General features: G+C 44.1%; 1 protein-coding gene across 1 annotated transcript in view; it reads left to right on the top strand.

Moving 5' to 3' along the window:
• Nucleotides 1-23,607, top strand: part of shank3a (SH3 and multiple ankyrin repeat domains 3a) — a 154,933-nt gene that overhangs the window by 93,060 nt on the left and 38,266 nt on the right. The window contains 4 exon segments of the mRNA XM_071514034.1: nt 5,481-5,662; nt 6,236-6,259; nt 8,252-8,317; nt 22,480-22,587. Coding sequence (XP_071370135.1) covers nt 5,481-5,662; nt 6,236-6,259; nt 8,252-8,317; nt 22,480-22,587 — 380 coding nt within the window.

Below are 23,607 nucleotides of genomic sequence, written 5' to 3'. Positions count from 1 at the left end.
TATATATTTTTTCCCATATAATAGTAATAATAGTATTTTGGAATAAAGCCCTTCATATGCACAGTATACACTACAAAGGATGTGTCATATTGAACACATCGGTGAGTCTGCTTTGGGACAACACACACTTGTGTTACTTTTCAACACAGGATATGTTAATAACAACACATTATTGTTTTATGGTGATTTTTAAGTGAACAGCAAATTGAGCAAGGTGCTACATTATATGATAGTTACCAGTGAGGGCTAAGTGGTTTGTTTTATTAGACCCTCCTCCCCTTGCTCAAACTGAGGTAGATTTTAGTGTTATATGGTGATCACTCCAATTGACCGTTTGTGCTAATGTCCCATAATGGTAAAGTCTTTAGAAAGCATACGTTGTCTATGTGCAAACAGATCTCCTGTACACAGCTGTAATATGTTCTGCCCAATGGGCAGAGGCTACACACTTGATGGCTATAAACCCTCCCAGCCTGGGCAAGAAAGAATGAGAGAGCACATCCGCATTCAAGTGCAGCAAAGCAAGGAGAGACCGATGATCATTAGGATGCAAAGTGTGATGCTGATTATGATTGTGTTTATAATGGGCTCATCTCACCTTAAAGAGCAGACTATTTGAGGAAAAGCCATTTACCTGAGAGGGCCAGGCAGTCATGTGAGAAAATGCTACACTGAAGCTGCTCAGTTTGATAGCATCTGTGGAAATATTACCTAATGGCATTTGCAATTGCGTCCTCAGTTATACAGGCATTTCATAAATTTTGACATCCAAACTGAGACAGCTAGACTATCGAGCCATTCAAATGTTAACCTGTCTTTAGTGGGCTCATTGATCCTAATCAGGCAGCTGATAGCAGGCATGTCCAAGTTATTGGCTTTGAGACTCTTGATAACACCCACTTATCTGGAAGCTTCTCAAATTTGATCCATTCTCTAAAATGCAGATAACCAGCTGAAAGGATCATAATAAAACTTAATATAGATGTTTTTGTGTAGAATAAAAGTAGACAAAAACATCCCCGACCTGACTTAGCACAAAGTGTTGCAATACCTTAACCTTGTCTATTGTTACATTTTGTTCTCTTTTTTTATCTTTCTTTTTTTTTTTTTTAAACAAAGGAAGATAATTTGAAAAGTCCATATAAGCTGCCCAAACAAAGAAAAAAAAGGGGCAGCACAACTCACAAATGTTTTTTTTTTAATAGGCAGAGCTAAAAGAGTCATAACATCATACAGACTTGATTTGTATTGGATTAAAGGCCCAAACTGGAAAATTGCAGTGTGTCCCCTGTTGAAACACTGTCACTCCACTGCTGGCTTTGTTTATTGTTTACATAGATTTGTAGGATTAGAGATTTTTCCCTCTATAACATTTATTGTTTATTATACAATGATTTGGCAGTGTGTGATGGTTCAGCACATAATCATCCCCACTACCACCACTATCACACACAAATGTACATGCATTTCTAGTAGAGACAAAAAATAAATTGCTGATCGTTTTGGCTAGCGAGCCTCCGTCAAAGCAGTGTGTTTGGTTTTTAATTTGCAGTAAAATTGACAAAATTTGTTAGTCAAAGGTTAATTAGCCTATCACCGTTGTGCTATTAGATAGACTGATGGAGCTGAAATATACAGTTGTTTCTTATTTAATCCATTAGAGTAGTTGCTCCGCCAAAAATCTTAGTCTGGTTCCTGATTTGATCTCCTCTTATGTGTATGAAGGACATAAAACCATATTGTGTGTCAAGTCCACTTTGATCTCTATAAGCTGAATTACTACTATGTTATCAAGGAGATGGCTGTGTTGCATTGTTGTTTTTTTCAATGAGATAGCTTGAATGCGTGTCTGAGAAATGGAATGGAGGAAAATTAGTGAGACAATAATCCATGCATTTTATGGCAGATTATCTGTGACAAATAGAGTGGTGCAGCCAAGGCGTGTGATTCATTTTCCTATAAAGACCCAACTTCAGACCATTGACTTATCACTGCATTTGCTGGCTATATTTTCTTTCCCTTTATTGACAGTTGCTATCGTTACAGAGGCAGGGCTGGTGTCCTAGGAAACGATAGAGCTTTTGTAATAGACTGCATTAGAACAGTGTGTGTGTACTTGCATGTGCGTGTAATGGATCGTACATCTATATCTCGTATAGGCCAGTTTTAATGAGAGGCGCAGTGAAAGAGAAAGAAATTAAGGCAAGAGAAAAAGATCCATTAAAACAAAAATAGGCAGCAAAAGCAAGACAGTTGTGTCACACGCACCACAACTTTGCATATTAAGATTGTGTACTATCATCATGCTGAATTCATGTAATGAGCGGCATGTCTAAGATCTAAACACCAGGCATTAGATCCCTAAATGTTTTGTTAAGCTATGAACACCTTACTAAAATGAACACTGTAGATACTGCTCTACATCCAGTGTCCTATCACATGAACACTGTGCAATTAGTTGCCATGACTCATTTTAGTGCAGAAGAAAATAAAGTCTCCAGTGTTTTAACTTTTTTTTTCTTTTTTCTTCCTGGTCACTATAACAACAAGGTCCACAAAGATGTGCTTTGTGCTGTCTATCGGTTTGATTTCAGGCTGCCTGTACAAAGCCTTCCAGTAGATTCTTCCATTCTTCTGTTAAAATGCATCAGGGGCAGAGAGGATTTGATCAAACAATAATAATAATAAAAGTACCAGATAATAAATATTATATATCACTATACTGAAAGTGTGTGAAATAATCTATTAAAAAAATGAGAATACAGAATAAGGTAAATGTAAGATAAATATAAGATAAATATAAATATAACAGAACACATAATAGAGTGTGTGTAGATAAGAATTGCAAATCTCTTTCCATGTGGGGTCAAATGGGGACTTGAAGTTGTGCTGCCACCAGGCTTCATGCCCTGAAACACAAACAGGTCATTAAAGGAGAGAACAGAGCAGGAGTCGGCCCCAGTCAACCTTCTGTCTCTCACATTCAGACACAGGTGATATGTGCCACCCCCGCCTCCACCGGCCCAACTGCAGGGAGCGGTCGGGGGCTCGGGGTCAGGCTGTATACATAGCATGACAGCATATGTGTGTGTGTGTGGTGTTAGAGGTGTGTGAGCAGAGGAGATCTTTCATCTATCCAGGGAGCTGATATTTTTGACTGCTTGTGTCATCTTGACGTAGCCTCAGATTGTCACATTTTACCCATTCATGCCCTCATTTTACCTTCTTTCATCTCTCTTTTTCATTTTTCCCTTCTTTCATGCTCTGCCCCCCCACCCCTCTCTCTCTCTCTCTCTCTCTCTCTCTCTCTCTCCGTACTCCACCCCTCCCTCCCCCTGCTCTGTGTGCTGCTGATGTTCAGTCCTGGACTCAGACATTAACATGCGGCAGCCATCCCGGCCCCTCAGTCCCTGCGGTAATTGGAAAGCCGTCAGCAAGCCGTTGTTTCGAAGGAGAGGGGGATAGAGAAGGAGAGGTTGGGAGAGATACAGAGAGCAAGAAAAGCAATGGAGTGTTGGGGAGAAAAAGACAAACAAGGTTGGAAAGGAGGAGAGGGGCGGACAGAACGATGGAGAAAGGGAAAGAGGGGAAAAAAAGGCACAGGGAGAGCTAAGAGTGAGGTGAAGGAAAGAATGAAGGCTATGAAGTGATGGATACAACATGCAAGGAGAGGGCTGGCAAGAGACTGAAGGAGAGGTTGAAAGGGAGATAGACAGGGAGGGAGGGGTTTAGAGATTTCCACTCTTGCAAGGAAATGTTGCAGAGAATAGCATCAGAGTGCCTGTTCAGGACATAATCAAATCACTCGCTGTATTACTCGCTAATCGAATAATCTATGTTGATGATGATAACTTATGTTCATGTTTGTTTGGATTTGGATTTGGATTTGTCTGTCTGTCTGTGTGTATACATATATACTGTATATATACAGCATGTACATATATATATATATATATATATATATATATGTACGCGTGCGTGTGTGTGTGACTGCCTTTCTGCCTGGCTGTGTCAACGAGAAAGGCAGCCGAGAGAGAGCTTTGAGAACACAAGCAGACAAGCAGAAGAATGATGTTGAACGCAACACACACAGCGGTGGCAAAAGTAGTGATGAATGAAGACTAGGCGGAGCTCTGCCTCTGCTGTTTTAGAATTCACCACCAGAGAGAGAGAGAGAGAGAGAGAGAGAGAGAGAGAGAGAGAAGATGCAATGCGAAGAAATGTTGAGAAGGAGTGGAGTAAGAGGGTGAAAGGGAAGCGAGAGAGAGAGAGAGAGAGAGAGAGGAGGAAGGTGATTCAAGACAAAGGGAAGGAGGGAGGAGCGACAATTAAACCAAATGGGCTGGAGCTTTTTGCCCCCCGCCCCCCTGCACACAAACACACACTCGCTCACACACACACACACACACACACACACACACACGCACACACATACACATACACATACTCTCACAGCCTGCCTCAGGGAGCCATGGCGCATGCACGCTCGCAGGCAGACAGGCAGGAGGAGATCAATCGTGCTGTGGGACTAGTATGTGTATGTGTGTGTGTCAGCGATGTGTGTTAGCGACATGCTGGTGGTGGCGTATGCCATGCTAGCGGAGGTGCAATGTTAGCAGGAGCGGAGGGGGCTGTCTGTGCATGTGCCTGTGTGCGCGGGTAGAATGCACATAGAGGGCTTGTGGTGTGTGAGTGTGAGCGAGCCGTCAAAGGGGAGGGGAGCCACGGAGCGCAGCAGCAGCAGCAGCGGTAGCAGCATCGCCAGAGTGTGTGTGAGTGTGTGTGAGCGAGCGTGTGTGTGTGAGGGGTGGAGGGGAGAGGAGAGGCAGACGCGGCGGGACTCCCAGGAGAAGGAGCGGGAGTCGGGGAGCAGACCCAGCCTCTCTCCTCCACAGCAGGAGAACCAGGACCTGAGGACGAGGCAGGATCTGTAGCCCAGCCTGGAGCAGCCGGGGCTGGGGACACACGGGGGATCTCCGTCCCTCTCTGGAGGGGGCTTCTGCCGGAGCCCCAACTCAGGATATGTTTGACTCAGGGGGGCTTCCAGACGGATCTGACAGACACACACACAGAAAAAGGAAACAGTGCTGTTCCTCTCACCACTAACGGTTAAACGTTTCTGCTTCTACCTCGGTTAGGACGCGGGGGAGTGGAGAGGGTTAGAGGGAGAGGGGAAAAGGGAGCAAGAGGGAGATTGTGTGTGCTGTAAAGGAAGGAAGAGAGGGAATAAGAAGAGGAGGAGGAGGGGGAGAGAGGGGTTGGGAGGAGTGTGCTCTCCACTCATGACTCTCCCATGGAACGCTGACTGTTGACTGTTGATCTGCCGGCACTGGCACTTGTTTTTCCAAAGCCTCCCTGGTCACCGTAACAACCAGGGGGTGTCACCAGGTTACTGTCCCATTGACGACCATGTCGGTGACCACGGGCTTCAGTTACCAGCTCCCTGGCATCACCACGGTAACCTATGTGTTTGTTTACAGCCCCGGCTCAGTGCAGCGAGACCCAAGCCCCCCTCATCACACCCCTCCAGCGCTGACGGGCCCCCGCGGGCCCAAACGGAAACTCTACAGCGCCGTCCCGGGACGTACCTTCATCGTGGTCAAGCCCTACACGCCGCAGGGGGAGGGAGAGATCCAGCTCAACCGTGGAGAGAGGGTCAAAGGTAGGTTGTCTCTTATTATACTTGTTACTACACCTTTAATCCCTTCACTTAACCTGTACTTACATCATGTGACACCCCCCTGGTGTATCACAACCTTTAGTGATCTAATCCAAACTACAGTACAGTGTTATGTCCAGTATTCAATAACATGTCGGTAATTCACTACCGTCCCCACAGTGGTGCTTAGGAACTCCTGTGATGAGCACTGCTACATGTGGCTCGCATGACTGTCACACAGTTGGGTGCCATAGTACCCAGTGAAAGAAGGAGAAGGAGAAGGAGTGTTCAAATACTTCTTTCATGCACATCAGGTCTTCACTACGGTCTAGGCCGATAAGCATACAGCGGGCTAGTTATGTCACTTCATATCTCAGAAGTCCTTCCTGTGTCATGTCACCGAGTTTGACATGGTGAAATATGTTTGCTTTGTTGTGTTGTTCATTTATTTGCTTTTTCTCATAATTTTTTTTTTTTTATATGTGCTGTATTCTAGTTCACACAGTGGTACGGTGGCTTCGCTTTCATGTGTTTGTGTGTGTGTGTGCTCTTGTTTCCATCCATGCTTCACTCCAGACTATGACTGTAATGACGTAGAAGGTAAACTCCATGATATTCTTCTCACCCTGTCTCTGTCCCATACACCTCAATGTCTCAACCTACACCTACAGTATAGTAATGAGCCCTTGTCCCTGTTTGAATACATTGGAGCTACATGTACAAGCTTCCTTCCCTCCTCAATGTAATCATGTATATGTAGAAAGCTTGGATAGGCATAAGCTTAAGGGGTTGGGCTTATGGACTCACACGTCCAATCTCCATACATATCTGTGATTACTTCAAGGAGAGGGCATGCAAATTCAAACAAGTCCTGTGTGCTTTTGGTTGTTGGTATGCATACACACACCGTGTCCTTCTTCCTCTCTCTGAGAGTGCTTCCACCTCGAATGTACAATGACTTATCTCCCTCCTCTTATCACCTGTCCGCAGACACCCAGCTCCACATTGACCCCACGCCCCTACATCCTGCCACTTCACGTACATCACCATGGATCAAACTCATATTAGCCTAATGGAAACAGTTCCCTCATGTCCTCTGAAAGGCTGGGGAGAGTGGCTGCACTCATGCCTACACCTCTCATGTTTCTTTCAGATCTACAGAGGGGTAGGAAGTAGAGGTTAAGGGTCAATTTGGAATTTCAAATGGGTTTGTACTGTTCCCCCCCAACACACACACACACACACACACACACACACACACACGTCTCTCCTCTCACTCAAACATATTCACTAGCACACAACACATACACTCCTCTTCACCCATTGACAAGGTCCCTTCTCTCTCTGACTGGATGCATATTTAAGTATTCCCACCCGTCCCTTGATGTCCTCTGAGCCCGATCCCCCCCTCCCCCCTCAGATCCTCCAAGCCTTGACCAGTGAACCTGTTCCTGTATGCTATGATGCCTCTCCTCCAGAGTCCCCTATGTGTTTTATGGGAACACTACTGTCATTTGCCCTGGGATTACTAAAACAGATTCATTTCAACAATTCAGACTCATGTTTGTGACAGACAAAACAAAATGATCCAGCATTGTCTGACACTGTGATGCATATTGATCTTGACACATATGTTATGGCAAATGTGATGACTCAACAACATCAAGTTTGCTTGGATTTGCGTGGATCTTTCCAGTTTAAATTCAGTTTCTGTAGGTTTAGTCAATTCATAACCCTACCGCTAATATGAACACACAGCGCTTTACCGTTCTTTCATGTTGCCCATGCAGGAAACAAGCTTACAGTCGTATGGCTGCCAGCATCATGGCCCAGCCAACTAAACCATCTGGCTCTGTTATGCAACACTGACCATCAAGACCGTAACTGTGTTGCATTCAGTATGCTGCTGTATTCCTGGGATATAAGCTGACAAATACATCATTGGCGTCAGCTGGTCATCGAATACTTGAAACAGCTGAAAGCCTGAGCAGTTATAGTTTCATGCAAAAGGTTTGTTTTGGTAGCTGAGTTTTGTGCAGTGTATTTTGTGTACTGGGAAGTAGCAGGGAATGACCAGCCCTCCTGGTGCTCAGACAGACAAAGCTTGAGAAGCCACCTCCTTTAGGGATGGATGACCCTTGGTTTGATACATAATGCATTTCATCTAATCTGCATTCATAAATGGATGAGTTGCTAATAGTAATAAGGCTCATTTGCACTGGAGGACGAGGAGGTAAGGCAAGTGAAAGAGAGGGAAAAAGATAGGAGGCTTTCTGTCTAATCCTCCTGATTAAGGTGACAAACAAATCAGAAAACATCTACACCTTCAGGTGTGCTGATTAGCCCTGAGTCTTGTTTGTGTGTGTGTGTGTGTGTGTGTGTCTCTGTGAATGTGCATGTATGTGAAATAAACATTGATCATTGTTTCTAGCTTGAGGCTAACTCTGATAATGCTTCGGATTACAAACATGGTGATGATTCAGTTTGATAGTTTGCTTATTCAAACACACACACACACACACACACACACCCCTTCTTCACTCATCTCATCTCTGTCTGTTAATGTTCTCACACCCCTCTTTTAATCACCAGCCATAGCAGAGGAGCATCTTTATGATGAGATCAGACTGGGTAAATCAGCAAAGCTCACTAATTAATGTGTCTGTGTCTGTGTGTGTGTGTGTGTGTGTGTGTGTGTGTGTGTGTGTGTGTGTGTGTGAGCATGCATGCTTACATATGTCTGTGTATTAGCATAACTGTGCATTAGCTCTCTTGTTAGTTTGACAGATTAGTGGCCTGGTGATGCAGGGAATATTGTATGCTGTACAGGGAAAGCTATGTCACACTTAGTAGTTTAATGAAGACCATTGATTTTGTTCCTAATGGGGGACATAGTTCTCAGCAGTAGGTTGTAGCACGCTCCCCCTTAAATGTGTTTGAAGCTAATCTGTTATAGACCTAAGACCCTAGACAACTTCAGAAATGCAAAATGTAATGCTTTTATGTTTTTCTGCTCTTTGTAGAGAATAATGTCTAACTGGTTCCATTCAGTGTCGTTTCACTTAACCGGGATTAGAGAATATTTATCTTGAGAGGAACGTCTTGATATTGTGAATATTAGTTGGTTAATGTTTGTTGCCAGACATTGATCACATTGTGAGTGAAAAAGGTTAATTACATTTCTGTTATGTCTTGTTAGAATTATTATCATTCTTCATTGAAACCAAGGAGTGCGATCAGTTCAAGCTTGCAGCTAGCTGTGATGGCTAGTTTCAGTGAAGAATGCTTTCAAAGTTAAGGAGGTAAACTGAAGGGAAATATAGAAACTTTTTTTTCTCAGTGTCTGGCAACGAACAATAGCCTACTAAAATTCAAAATGTTGTGGCATTTCGTCTTGAGACGCCTCTTTAAAATTTGCAGAAACCTCGGTAGCCATACTGTAGCAGTAACATGTACGATACTGTAGGATAGTCCCAGTCACTTCAAAGACATACATTTAGATTTTACCATGTTTTGTATAATTTGCTTGTACCCCTTTACAGTGCAGAAGTAGATGTAATGAAAAATATGTCTCAATCATCGTGTATCTTTGTATGTATTCATGTGATGCCTCATAGCTGACACCCCATGTGATGAGGATGAGGATGATGATAATGACAATGATGATGGTGATGAAGAAGGTAAAATGCATCTTTTCCTTTTCAATTTGAAAGAAGGATGAGACAGTGGTTTCAACAGTAATATCTTGAGACAGACAAGAAGCTTATTTTATACCGCTACTCAATACTGATCTGGATGTTGCAGCCACCTTTTCAATTCAGTGTTGATCTACAGTGTGAATAAAAGAAAAAAAAGGAGCCTGTGAGATCAAGATCGCCTGTGATGTTAAGGGAGATCCTTCAGGTCGTCAAGAATGGAACATGATGCCACTCTCTCATCCTTCAAATTCACATAGACTAGCCTTCATAGACGCACACGTAGCCACCCTGTGAAACAGTAGCTGAGCCTTAAATAGTTGCTTAGTTACGTCCACTGAAACAAATACGATTATCTTCAAGAGCTCACATTTTTCCAACCAGTTTCTCCTCTATTATGAGGCATTGCTTGGAAAAACTCCCAGTCTTCACTCAGTGATAGCCAGTCCATTGGCTCTCAGTCTGCTGTCTGAGATCAATGTCTCCAGACAGCCTTCGTCTAGACAAACAGCCCCCCTCTCCGCCATTTAGCAGGGTCGTCCACGTCCAGCTCCCCAGGCAGACTGCTGGTCTCAGGTAATGAGATCTGTTTGTCCCTTCCTCACTCTCTGACCGCCATTGGACCACAAAACCAGCACTTGGTATCATGTGGTGTGTGTGTGCACACGTATGTCTGTGTCAGTGCGTACGTGCCTGTGTGTTAGATCGATAGTGTTGAAGATGAAGACTCAAAGAAGTGCATGTAAGATTATCAGATTCTGTGGTCTCTCTGTGTTTGTGTGTGTGTGTGTACGCATGTGTGTGTCTGTGTTTACGGCTGCGTGTGTGTGTGTCTGTTTGATGATGCCTTTGGTACACTCCATTAACAGCCCCCCAGGGTCCGCCCCCCGCCCTCTTGCATCTCCTCTCTATCCTCCATTTCCCTCCTCACCCCTCTGTTTGTTTCTACTCTTTCCCTCTCATTGATGTAATCTGATCTAATCGTCCGGATGGACATCCCTTGAAAGGCCACTTACTGTCACCATGGTAACGGACAGGGACACATGCCACCGTAACCCGGTCAAGCTTTCTGCACACTCGCACACACACACACACACACACACACACACACATACACATACAAATGCATACACACATAAGCCCAGATGTACACATACGGACAAGCTCACACACACCTGCATGTGCAAACACACAGACACACAGACTCACACACACACCAACACACTCACACACTCAGAGGAACAGATGTGTGCATCAACGTAGGCTGGTGCCCACCCACCCACCTACCCCTCATCTCGGGAGCATTAAGTGCACGTTTAGGACATTCTTCTCCTCAACAAGGTGACACATTTAAGAGCATGCTTCCGTAACAGTGTATTACATCTCAAACACACACACACACACACACACAAAAACACACACACACCACATGCACCTTCTCCAAACGCCATTATAAATCTTGCAGACAGCCATGAAAATGAAACCAGCGCAAATAACGTTGAGATTAGACATTCACAAACATGATTAATGGGCTTCGGCCGCACCCAGTGTGTGCAGAATATTAACACCGCTATGGGCAGTGGAGGATACCTGGACCAGCTACACACACACAGGCACACACACACACACACACACAAACACTGGGTTTTAATGGATTATTCCTGGTCTAGCTTCACACAGGCTCAGAAAGCAGCTATTACTGTTGTTCTGATCTCTGGGAACACACAGTAGCTCAGCCATTTAATGGTACTGGCATACTGAACACCTGCCATAGAACCGCAAAGGCTTACCATTGAACCCATTGTGTGAGGGTACGCCTCTTTCATCTTTGCTTAATTCTCTCCAGCAGTAGCTACATATAGATGTACATTGACGGGCCTGGTGTGTTTTGAACAAGGCCAAGAGCCAATGGAATATACAAATATAGCAATGTATGATGTATTGTGTCTTTGGACCACACAACACTAGCTAGCTATACTAAAATGCATATGCATCTGTCCGTTACCAAGCAACAGGTGCTAAGTGCATTACAGCTCTGGCGTGTCATTTTAAGACAGAAATAAAAATCATGCCTTTTATGAATTTCATTCCATTTGATTCAGAGAAACAATATTCTTTTAGCAATATATTTTTTCTCAGATTCTCAAAAATGTTTGTCTGGCCATTCTCTTCTTATGTGATACTTGCACATCAGCTTGGATGAGAGCCTATCTGCTAAGTGTTGAATTTAGACTGAATATCATTGTTAGTTTCCCACAGTGAGCTCAGGGTGAATTAATTAGGCTCCTTTCTGTCTGGTAGCAGCACAAAGTGTGCTTGTGTGTGTGTGTGCGTGCGTGCGCATATGCGTGTGTGTATGCATGTATGTGCATCTCTCTGTGTTTGTGTGTGTCTCTTAGCAGCATGAACTCTGTGTGTGTGTGTGTGTTTGTGTGTACGCCTGCTTCTGTGCTCGTCTTTGTGTGTGTTTGTGTCTGTGCACTATAGTGTAAGTAATTGCCTCCCACAAGTTAAATAAACAGCATCCTTCAAGTATTCAGCAACCAGCTGTCCTAATATCCTAGGCACATATGGAAGTAATGTCTCTCTCTCTCTCTCTTTCTTTCTCTCTCGCTCTCTTTGTCTCTTTCTCATCTCTCTGTCTGTCTGTCTCTTGCTGACTGATGCTCACGTGCACACACACACACACACACACACACACACACACACACACACACACACTACATATTTCCTTTGTCACTAAATTAAAGGGAACAAGTCAGATGTACGTTACATACATGTCTGGTGCTTTTTGATCATTTAATTTGCAGTTAATGCTCTGCAGCTGTATCTATTTGTCTCCCACCCTTGGATTTCCACTACATTAACACAGTGTGAAACCACAATGTTACTATGGCATTTCCTTCCTCTCATCAAAAATCCACATCACTTACTGTATAAAACAAATGCGTTGAGCTTAAATCAATGTTTTTAATGCAAAGTGACAGTGCTTGCAATTATGAGAGTGAAAGTGAAAAATGCAGTTACCAGGGAGGAGCAGCAAAGAGGAAGCAAAAATCTAAATTCATTGCACTAAAAGAATATATTCTAAACCATGTAACCATCCAATGACAGCATGTTTCTATGTTGTGTGATACTATCACTCCCCCCTTTTTGCCCTGCAGTGCAACAGTCTACCTTATTAACCCCCTCTATGGAAAAGCCTGAGAGACCACAGAGATGGGTAATGGTTCTGGTGTGCATGGGGCGGAGTGAGCGAAGGGAGTGTGTGAGTCTGTGTGACGGGGATGGGGGGGTGATAGAGTGTGTGTCCCATGTTTCCCAGGAGAAATTAGAGTGTTAGCGCAGTGTGGACCTGAGGGCGCTCACTTTATTAACACTGGATTTCACTCAGTCCTCATTCATGGCGTACCTAGCTGTATGTGCATGTGTGTGTGTGTGAGCATGTGTGTTATTGATACTGGACAGGTCAGTAGCCTAAGGGAAGGACGTTGATGTCACAGCTGACCTTCTAGCTGTCCAATCAGAGTAGCAGCAGGGTGCAGAGTCCCGCCCACGCACCTACCTGCTCCCTGCTGAACGCGCCACCTGTCCTCTTATTACACTCTCATTCTCTCTCTCGTTCTCTCTTTCTTTCACGCCCATGCCCATACGGTGCCCCTAGCTTATAGGACCATCCCACACACGAGTTAAGAAAAGCAATTGCGACTCTTATTCTCTCCTTGAAATTCAAACCTTACATACAGCTAACTGAGATGTAGCCTCATGCACACAGTGCTAATTAGAAACACAGCAGAAACAGCAGTTGCAGAGTTAATCAGTATATGAATAAACATGAACAGTGAACAGTGCTGCATAAACAGGAGCCATGGAGTGACACAAATACATATTCAACAAAAACACCGATCTGCTTTTGACTTACAATCGCTCTGTCGTGTGCAGTATGACGCACACTGTTTGAGTCGGACACAGCCGGGATCGGGCTGAAAGCTGAACGGACTGAGTGACTCCAGATGGTTGTTAGCAACAGGCCTTGTCTGCCCTGCACAGTGACTACACACTTTGCAGTAGTGGGTGTGAACATGCGTATCTAAAGGTCACATCCTACCCTGTGGTGTCGGATACAGTAGCTTTTTACAAACGAGTGCCCAATTCTGTGAGCCTGATCTGCTGTTTGAAAAGCTTTACACCTTGACCTCTTCCTGTTGATCTCTCTCTCTCTCTCTCTCAATACTCGCAGATCCTCCACAGAAAAAACACTCAATCTAACACTGATGGATTCAATCTCTATCAAGATTTTCCTTTTTGTTAATTTCCTTGAATTCAGCCCCATACCCATAAGACATCCAAACCCAGCTTCATGCAATCTCAGTCAATGACTGACATCACATTTTCATCATGTGATGATAACATGAGGCTAGTGCATGGGCGCCAGTTGGCTCATTACGCCGTGTCCATGTATCATGGTGTAAACACCATCATTTATGTGACACACTCTGACTGGTCAATCAAAACGATTAGCTGTGTGATTAACGACTCAACAACAAACAATCTATCACTGATCTATCAACAATCAACAGACAATCAATGGTTGGTCCACAGCTAATCAATCACTAGCAGACTGTGATAGAAGACACTGCAGTGTTTTACTGGTGGTCAGTGTATCAGATGATGTGGAGGATGATAACATCCAAATATCATTTTGTCAGATCGGTGTGTGTCCGTGTGTGTGGATGTAGATTTTTGTGAGTGTGTGCACATATTCATATTAATGTAGATTGCATCATTGTATTGAATGTGTTTTGCTCCTATGGTGGCTCAGGCTATAGTGCGATATTGCCTGATATTAGGAAAAAAAGTAGCCGAGGCAGAGGGTAACTAGTTATTAGGTAGCCTGTTCTATTTTTGTCTCCACCTGAGGGTCGATACAGAAGGAGAGAACAAATGAGAGAATAAAAAGCGGGTGAGAATGAAAGAAGAGGAACGTCATGTAGATCCCCCCAAGCCTGGGAGGGAGGGAGGACAGGAGATGAGAAAAGAAGAGGGATCCCTCTGAGTCAGCCTTGGAGTTTTCCTCCCTCCTCCTCCCTTCCTCCTCCTGCTCCTCCTCCTCCTCCTCCTCCTTCCACTATAATTTACTCCACTCCCACCCCTCTCGCTTTTTCTCTTCTCTTCTCTGCCTGCCTTCTTCCTTTACTCCACTCCTATTTCTGACTCTGCTGTCATTCATAAATAAAGCTGTTTCTCATCCTTTCCATATTTGTTGTTTTGTTTAGTTTCTTTTTCCTTAAACTCATCTCTCTCTCTCTCTCTCTCTCTCTCTCTCTCTCTCTCTCTCTCTCTCTCTCTCTCTCTCTCTCTCTCTCTCTCTCTCTGTTGAATACTGATGAGCTAGGGACTGCGCCACTCCCTAGCTCTCTTCTAAGCAAAAGGAGTCCTGAGAACACACACACACACACACACACACACACACACACACACACACCACACCTTCTGAGAGAAGTGTGACTACCCCTCTTTCTACTTACTTATGTGCTCCCTACTTCATCTAGGCTTGTCTCTGCCTCTGGGGTCCACTCAGCCTCTTCCACACCTCTTTCTTAATTGCTAGTCATCTCTTCTCCTTCCACTTCTCCATTCCCACCTCCATCCTTTTCATCACCCTTCTTTTTCTCTCCTCCTCATGTCTTTTTTCTGCTTTTACATTCCTGTATAGCTTACAATGTATAATATTTTTTGTTGTGTACCCCACACTACCCATGGTTCTTTGTCTCCTCCCACTCCCTCCATTGTCTTGTATTGCCCCATGTGTATACGCAGGTAGTGAGTGAGTGAAGCCCATGTTGTTCTGCCATACACAGTATTCCCCCTTGCTCTTCCTTTTTGTGTGTGTATGTGTGTGTGTGTGTGTGTGTGTGTGTGTGTGTGTGTGTGTGTGTGTGCACGTGCACGTGTCTCTGTATGTATCCCCTTGTTTCATAAAGATGCAATTCTGCTCCCTCTCTATTACACTGAATTGAACTGAGGTTTAATAAAGAGTGCAGGGCTCCAAATCTAATAACAGCTCCACTCTGGTTATTGGAATGCGCTCCACACCCACCTTCACATACTTTCTTTCACACACACACACACACACACACACACACACACACATACATGCGTACACACACACACACACACTCAGACACACGCACGCGTTTGTAGGCATTCAAATACATACTTACCCATTCTTCAGAAAAGCCTTACTCAGCAAGCCCCACCCACACACCGCATTACACATGCATCACACGCACACACACACACACACACCAGCTCTGTAAATTGCTTTTAGTAAAGCATCATAATAGAGTTTCTTAGCATTCAATTTACAGCTGGAGAGCAGGCCAGATTTGCTCCATAGAGTGGGGAATTGTGCCCTTTCATGTCGTTTCATACACATAACAAGTGGTTATTTTAATAATTATTGTGGTCTGTTTGCTGCTTTTTTCAAAAAGCACAAAATAGAACAAAGAACAAAATACATGTGTAGCTCTTATACATTTGCTACAACTCAACTCAAGCACAGGCAGGCGCCATTCAAACAGTGTAGCTGGTAACAAAACTCTAACCCTCGACTCCTCAACGCAGCATAATTTGAAACTGTGTTCGGTTGGTCTGGTTAAAATTACCGAAGCATTTTCCCTCTGCCAGTGTCAGCTCACATGCCCACACCTCTCTTGACACTAATGGTCTAATGGCTGATAGCTAGCATTTGTTACTTGTTGCGGCAAGCAGAGACACAGGGAAAGTGAAAAACGGAGGTTGGGCGAGATGCAAACAGCAGAGTGCAGCACAGGAATAGGTTCTGCCAGACAGGCTGACATTATGTGAAAGAAATAAAGCTAGCGATTACAACATTTATGTAAGAAAAAAATATGTGTGAAAGAGCATGCCATCAACAGTAGGACGAGATAAGTGTGCCTATCAGCAAGCTTGCTAATTGCTTTCAAGCTGTGCTTCTCACTCTTTCTCTCAGCTGTTATGTCTGCATGTAATTTAAGCCGCTAAGTTAAAGGCACTCGAAGATGTATGTTTAGTGAACTTGACAGTTTTTCCCATGCTGCAAGTTAGCCAGACTCCAAATTGAGTCGTGTTAGGGAACATGGAAAAAAATGCAACAAAAAAGATGGCCGCGCCTTGCTCAGAAAATATATACGTTCCATCACTCTTTATGTGATTATTTTGAGTATATAACTGCTCTAGGGAAAGGTTTTATTACAGCCTGAACAGAGCAGGCAAAAAGTGGAGCCTTTGAAAATGGCAAGGTGGGTGACACAGATAATGCTACATGCAGATAAGTGCAAAATAGGACACACAGTATGGAACATCTGGAGAGCCAAATTGAAGTGGCAGGTAGTCTGAACACTCTACAAATGTGCCATGACGCAGCACGCAGAGTTTCATCTACACTTAAGAATCCAAAAAGTACAATAAACAAATATACCGTTGTCTCATTATACCCAGCCCCCGCTCTTTTATTTCCCACCTTCACTTGTCAGAATAGCTGTCTGATACATGCATAACATTATCAGAGAGGCACAGTTCATTTGGCTTGCTCTCTCACAGCAAATCAGATGCTCAGAAATCCAGTCATGGCATTTTATTGAAAGCAAGCTGTATTTTGGCAATATTCTTTTGAGGTTTTGTCAAGTCTTATATGGCATCTCTGTCTGAATCAGTGTGAGTGCATTAGTGGCAGCAAGCCATCAGCCTCTCTCAGCTCAGCTGCATCCTTTATTGTCTGTGTCTGCAGGCAAACACAGGACTTTGATGGACCCACTGGGAAAAAGATGTTTGTGTGTGTGTGAGTGTGTGTGGTCAGTATGAAAACAGCTCTCATTAATTTGTTCTTTCATTCATTCATTCATTTCTCTGTGTGCCTTTGTGCCGCTCATTAATTGCAGATGTAAGATAAATAAGACAATTACCCTAACTTGTGTGTGTGTAGGTGTACTTGTGCATGTGTACTTGTGCATGTGTGTGTGTGTGTGTGTGTGTGTGTGTGTGGTTGGTGTACAGAGAAAGAAAGAGTGAGAGAAGGGGAGAGAAAATATTTATGTGAATGACTCAGCTCAAAGCAATAGAGCAAAGCAGAGCGAGAATTAAAAATGAGCTCAATCGGTCGTCACATACACACACACGCGCACGCACACACACATACACACTCAAGGTTGGGATGCATTGAAGCTTGCAGGCAGGGTGTGTGTGGAGTATAAATAGCTCTGCATCCTCGCTGATGCTATTTTTGGACCAGGAGTCGTGACTGACTCAACCAAAGGCAAAACTCAGAAGGAACACACACTCACCCAGCCTCCCACACACACACACACACACACACACAGACTCACACAATACTGTACCAGACTTTTCACCACACTGCAGACTTCTTGGACAGTCATGAATAACCAGGCGCCTGTCGAAACATAGCTTTCTTTCTTTCCCTTTGTCAGCTTGTGTCTGTCTTTAGCTGGCTCTCATCTCTCTTTGTCATTGCTGCATGCAAGCCTCTTTTTCTGTGACACTTATTCTCTTTGTTTCATTCTCTGTGGCTCTATTATGTTACGCTCTCTCTCTCTCTCTCTCTCTCTCTCTCTCTCTCTCTCTCTCTCTCTCTCTCTCTCTTATGGTCAGGTTTTGTCCTTCCTCTCTGTGTTATTTATATATTAGCTCATAACTGGACTTGTCCATTGACTGTGTCTGTTCACAATACAGTCAGCAGCCAGACAGTGCATTGTGGGAACATGTCATTGGATAATGTTGTAATGTCATGGATTACTCTGAAGGTTTACAGTATGTTGCACACAGTTAGACACACAAGTGAATGGTCGTAATGTCTGAGTGTGTGCCAGTGTGTGCATTGTTCAGTGTGTGTGTGTGTGTGTGTGTGTGTGTGTGTATGTGAGAGAGTTCTATCTATGTATGTGTGCACTGGCATGTGTGAATGTCAGCAAGTGAGTGTGTGTACAGTAGTACCCTACTGTAGACACAGATAGTCGTGTGTGTGTGTGTGTGTGTGTGTGTGTGTGTGTGTGTGTGTTTGCATGCTGACATATGTTATATCTTTGCTCCCAGTAGTGTACCTGTGGAGGTGATTATGAATCAGCAGGCAGGTCGCTGCTTGTGTTGAGTGATACAGCACAGGTAGGACTGTTGACCTATTGTTGTGCAGTAGTGGGAGAAGCTCATGTCCAGCTGAGGTGTTGATTGCCTTATGTAGTGAACCACCGCTCAGTTAAGCCTCAACAGACCCCGACAGATAAGAGAATACAATGTAAGTGTATTCATGTTTAGGTCAGGTCAGGTGAAATTCCTTGTGCATCAGCTTAGCAAAGTAAAGTTTTGATTCTGGATAGAGTGGAATAGAATAGAATGGAATTGAATGTGTCCTTGTAGAGTGTTTGTGTTCAGTCTGTTGTCACACAGTATGTCTTGTCCTGTTATATTTTGTCCTGTACTTAGTGCATCAATGCTGTATTGTGTAGCTGTAGCTGCCTTCTAATGTCAGCACCAATGAACCAGGTCAGTTCCTCCCTTGCATGCCTGCTGTGTGTGGCAAAATAAGGCGATTCTGAATAAAATAGAATAGAATACCTAAAGACAGTAACCTCAAATCTCAAATCCATACACCAGGCCATTCTCATTGACCAACATAGACCCTCTGAAGCGCTAGTTGCCGTGTGGCTGAGTAGTCCATTGGATCTTCTCCCAGCCTCCCTCTGTACCCAGTGACCAGTGATCCCTTAACCACTCAGGCTAGCAATGTCTCAGACTGTCACCTAGCAACACTCCTCAGAGCGGATGATTGAATATTGTTGTTTAAAGTTGCCAGTGGTTTTGGAATGCTGCCAAGTGACAGTTAGAAATCACAAGTGTCTAGTTGGAGATTGGACCAGTTTATCTGGAGGGTCCTTATCTTTGTCAGATTCGCAATATTGCATCCTCTCTCACATACTTTTGCAAATAGGCATAAGTATTGGGACAGGTGTCATTGTTTTAACATGGTTTAACATAGAGGCCAATAAAGACCCATAATACAAATCAATCATTATTTTATTTTATTTACCTTATGATGTAAAATCTATAAATGACGGTAGAGTGTGAGTGTCTGCTAACAAAAAACCTGTAACACACCGTTCATATACTTGACTATAGGCCGGCATTTTCCTTCTACTACCTACCACTATCGCTCGCCACATGGCGTTGGCCCCATACCAGTCTGGATGGGAGAAAACATCAACACGGCACACACATTGTAAACACTCCAGCACAGACATACACTGTTTGAGTTCCTTCCTGCCACTTGGCGTCTGTGAGCCCACATCTGATTCACAGGGACAGTTGTCATGCCAACACAGCGTTGGCAAGCACCAAAACAGAGTGGCAGTGTAAGGTAGAGGCTACTTACACAGCAGGGCACTCAGAGTTTGTGTGTGAGTACGTTTGTACATACTGTACAAATACAGAGTTGAGGTGGTGTTTTGGTGTTTATCTTTTCTCTGTGTGTTTATGCAGATCCTGTCCTCTCAGATTGCTGAGGGCAGCGTGAGGATTATTGAGCAAGTTATGTATTGAGATGTTTTTTGAGAGTATGTGTGTGTGCCTTTGAGTATGTGTGTGTGCCTGTTTCACAGACTTTATCAGGACTTCACTGACAGGCAATTCATTGGCTTGGTTTCAGTGTTTTTGAAGCGCCGTAGGTGTTTTCAAATTGAAGAGGATGTTTATGTATGTGTGTGTGGGAAGGTGCATATATCTACGCACAGGTGTACATAGATATACTAGATCTTTACTGTAGGTCTTTGACATCTTAACCTGTACATATTGTGTGAGTTTTGCTTGCATTCTCAGATTCTCAGATTCACAGTGTTCCATTCGGTCTGTATTGTCAGGAGCTGGTGTCAGGGTCCAGTAATGGATTAGTAGTAGGGGAATAAGGGAGTGAGGGAAGTGAGGGCTAGTAGATCAATCAGAGGTCTCATCTTCTCTTCCACACTGTCGATGAGGAACAGAGAGCGCAGCCGGCACCTGTCTAGTGCAGAGACACCGATACAGTAGCCAGGCACACTGACAGAGAGACGAAGGGAAGGATGGAGTAGATGAGCGAAAGAGGTCACCGCGGGAAAGTGAGAGGTTGGACCGATAATTATCCAGAAACAGCGAAAGGGGGACAGAGAGAGAGAGAGAGAGAGAAAGAAGTATATAGTATAGAGAGAGAGGGACAGAGAGAAAATGTGGAAGAAGTGGGGATTGGAAAGGGGGGGAAAAGAGACAGAGAGAGTGTGTTCTCAGGAGACAGGCAGGGTAAAGTTGTGCTAAGCTGCGATCAGAGAAGGGGATCAGCCCATGTATCCTGTGTGTGCTGAATGTCATGTTTCTCCAGCGGGGGAGTCGATGAACAGCCATTTCTCTCTTAGCTACTGTATGTTCAGCCTGGCAGAGGCCAGCCATGGAGCAGGTATCTCCACTGATTAGCCAGCCAGTCAGCCAGTGAATATCAAGATTTAAAAAATAACGAGCACATCTCACACTCTTAGGATAACATTTATTTTCAGCACTGATGCTAAAATGTTTAGTTTTAGCAGCAATGCAGGACAACAGCATGACAAGGGATAGATTACTATCTCATTGTTTTTCTTCACCCAGTCGCTGGTGTTGTGAGGTAGATGGCGATATGATACAGCTTGCCTCTGAAAGAGGATACTGCAGTAATTTGAGAATGAGAAAATTGTGAATGTTCATTTAGAATCAACATCCAGTCCTTAATGGTATCATCTGTCGAGCCACTGGAGAGGAGAAACCTGGACAAAACCTAGAGACTGTGTGCTAAGAGACTGTGTCTGGTGGTGACACTGCGTCTCTATTGGTCTTTGTTGATCTGGAACTTGGGGGTTACAAGCATATTGTGTGCGACAGGACTGATTTGAACATGACCACACAGTGTACTGATGGACAGGCATCATAGGGGAAGTAGGATATGGGCACAGAATAACAGGAACTTCTTTATTTGAAAGTTGACAGTGGAGATAGACAGGAAAGATTGGGTAAGAGAGAATGACATACGACGATGGTCCCAGGCCAGATTCAAAGCCAGGACTTTGTGGTTACACGGCAGGCACCTTAGCCAACTGAGCCACCAGAACGCCCCCAGCAGTAAGTTTTAAAGACAGAAAATAATCTGTTTTAGTCACCGAGATAAGGAAGGAATCCCTACAATGCTATCTGAAATTTTACTATCATGTCACATGCGATACTCCAGTCAGCTCGTAAACGGTGGCTGACATTTTAAAGCGACCTCCGTGACTAGAGCGCCCTAGGTTACATCACCGTGACATGTCCCCATGCCAGATAGAATGTAGTTTGGAGGAAGTAGACTACATCATTTAGCAGGCCGTCTGCTGGCTGCAACATCATACTGCCGTATCCTAGCAACCAGTTTAGAAGAAGGGCTCGCTCAGGCAAAGCTTCAGTTCCAGCTGGTGATCTCAGAGGAGTCTGTGTGTGTGTGTGTGTGTGTGTGTGTGTGTGTGTGTGTGTGTGTGTTAGCTTGCTGGGGTAATGGATGAGTGTTGTAGAAATGAGCGTGCTGGCTCAGTCCTGCAGGGAAGATCAATATCAACTATACATTCATCTCTAATTACCACAGCGGAACTTAGAAGGAATCTCTCTCTCTCTTTCTCTCTCTTACTCTCCCTTTCACAATCCCTCTCTCTCTCTTTCTTTTTCCCTCCCTCACTCTCTCTCTTACTCTCTAGTTCACAATACATTCCCTGTCTGTTTCTTTCTCCCTCTCCCGCTCCCCCCCCCCCCTCTCTCTCTCTCTCTCTCTCTCTCTGCACACTCCATTGCAATTTATGAACCCAGAACATAAAAACCTGAATACCTTACTCTGCTGTATAGGCCTTTGTCCTTTTTTTGTCTCTCTACCAAACACTCCGGAGGCTCCACAACGTCCACAACAGTGACGACAACTGACAGATACGCTGTATCTTTGATGACAACATTTGACTGCTTTTGACTTTTTTTGTGTATGTTGCTTGTATTAACTAATGTTTCTTATCCCCCCTCCTCCCCCTCTCTCTCTGTCAGTGCTGAGTATAGGGGAAGGAGGTTTCTGGGAGGGCACGGTCAAAGGGAGGACAGGCTGGTTCCCAGCAGACTGTGTGGAAGAAGTTCAGATGAGGCAGTTTGACCACGGCTAGGTAAGCCATCTAAAATGCATGCACACACAGACACACACACACTCACAAGCTGGTTTTATAGTTGTTGTTGTTTTGTGGTAGTCACACAAAGTACAAAGACTTTAGAACCTCCTAGATAGAGTTTAACCTGGTACACGCACACACACACACACACACACACACACACTCATGCACTCATACACTGACTCTCATACTCTCATAAGTTTTTGTCTTTCCATAGTCTGTTGCACTGGCATTTGGTCATGGCTCTATCCATGGTGCTGAATAGCTATTTCTTTCCAGCAGCTCTGTCCACAGTATTATAAAGACCCACTGATGTAATCAATACAGAATAAAGTTGTACAAGCTCACACACAGTTTGGACACAACAGTGGATGCTGGTGAATCAAGAGTAAAACTCATGACAGGGCTCAATGAATTGTGCGGTAAAAGGGTCTGGCCCAAATCTGAATGGTCATTAAGTTCATTAAGCTGTATTCAGGACTGAACCAGCTACTGTTTAAAGGAAAAGTCCACCCACGGATACTCTTACACTGCAATGCATTCCAGGAGTTATTTTGTTATGAAGAGTTGTGATTTACTTTTTTGGTGTAGCCACTTTCCCTCAACCTGCCTCATCTACGTCTAGTTCAGTGAGTGATTTCCTACACTTCCCAGAATGCCTTTTGACAACCACCAGAGAACCTGTGTGCCTCAGCTTGATACGTTTCAGCTGCAGATTTTACGCGTAGGTGGAGAAGCAATAATAATAGCAATTGGATAGTAAGAGCAAGAGTTGCGCACCTTACTGAAAATGCAACATGTCTTGTGGCTGCATTGGAGTCTGGTCTATTGAGGCTACTGTCGGTGGAGAAATTGGATCTCTGCCTTCTACTGTGATGGATTTCACCACATATGATTGTTGATTGTTGACACCAAAACCTGACATTTACTATTGATGTTTAAGATAATTGTAGCTGTACTGGAAATATCTCAAAGTGCACATCACATCATCTACATTTGGCTTTATCCACAG

This window comes from Centroberyx affinis, unplaced genomic scaffold (assembly GCF_046629955.1).
Source record: "Centroberyx affinis isolate AG114_WGS23_722 - 3 ecotype Tasmania unplaced genomic scaffold, CSIRO-AGI_Caff_v1 ptg007894l_1, whole genome shotgun sequence".
Lineage (NCBI taxonomy): Eukaryota > Metazoa > Chordata > Actinopteri > Beryciformes > Berycidae > Centroberyx > Centroberyx affinis.
Note: the sequence above shows the minus strand (reverse complement) of the source record. Positions and strands in the feature narration are given on the sequence as shown.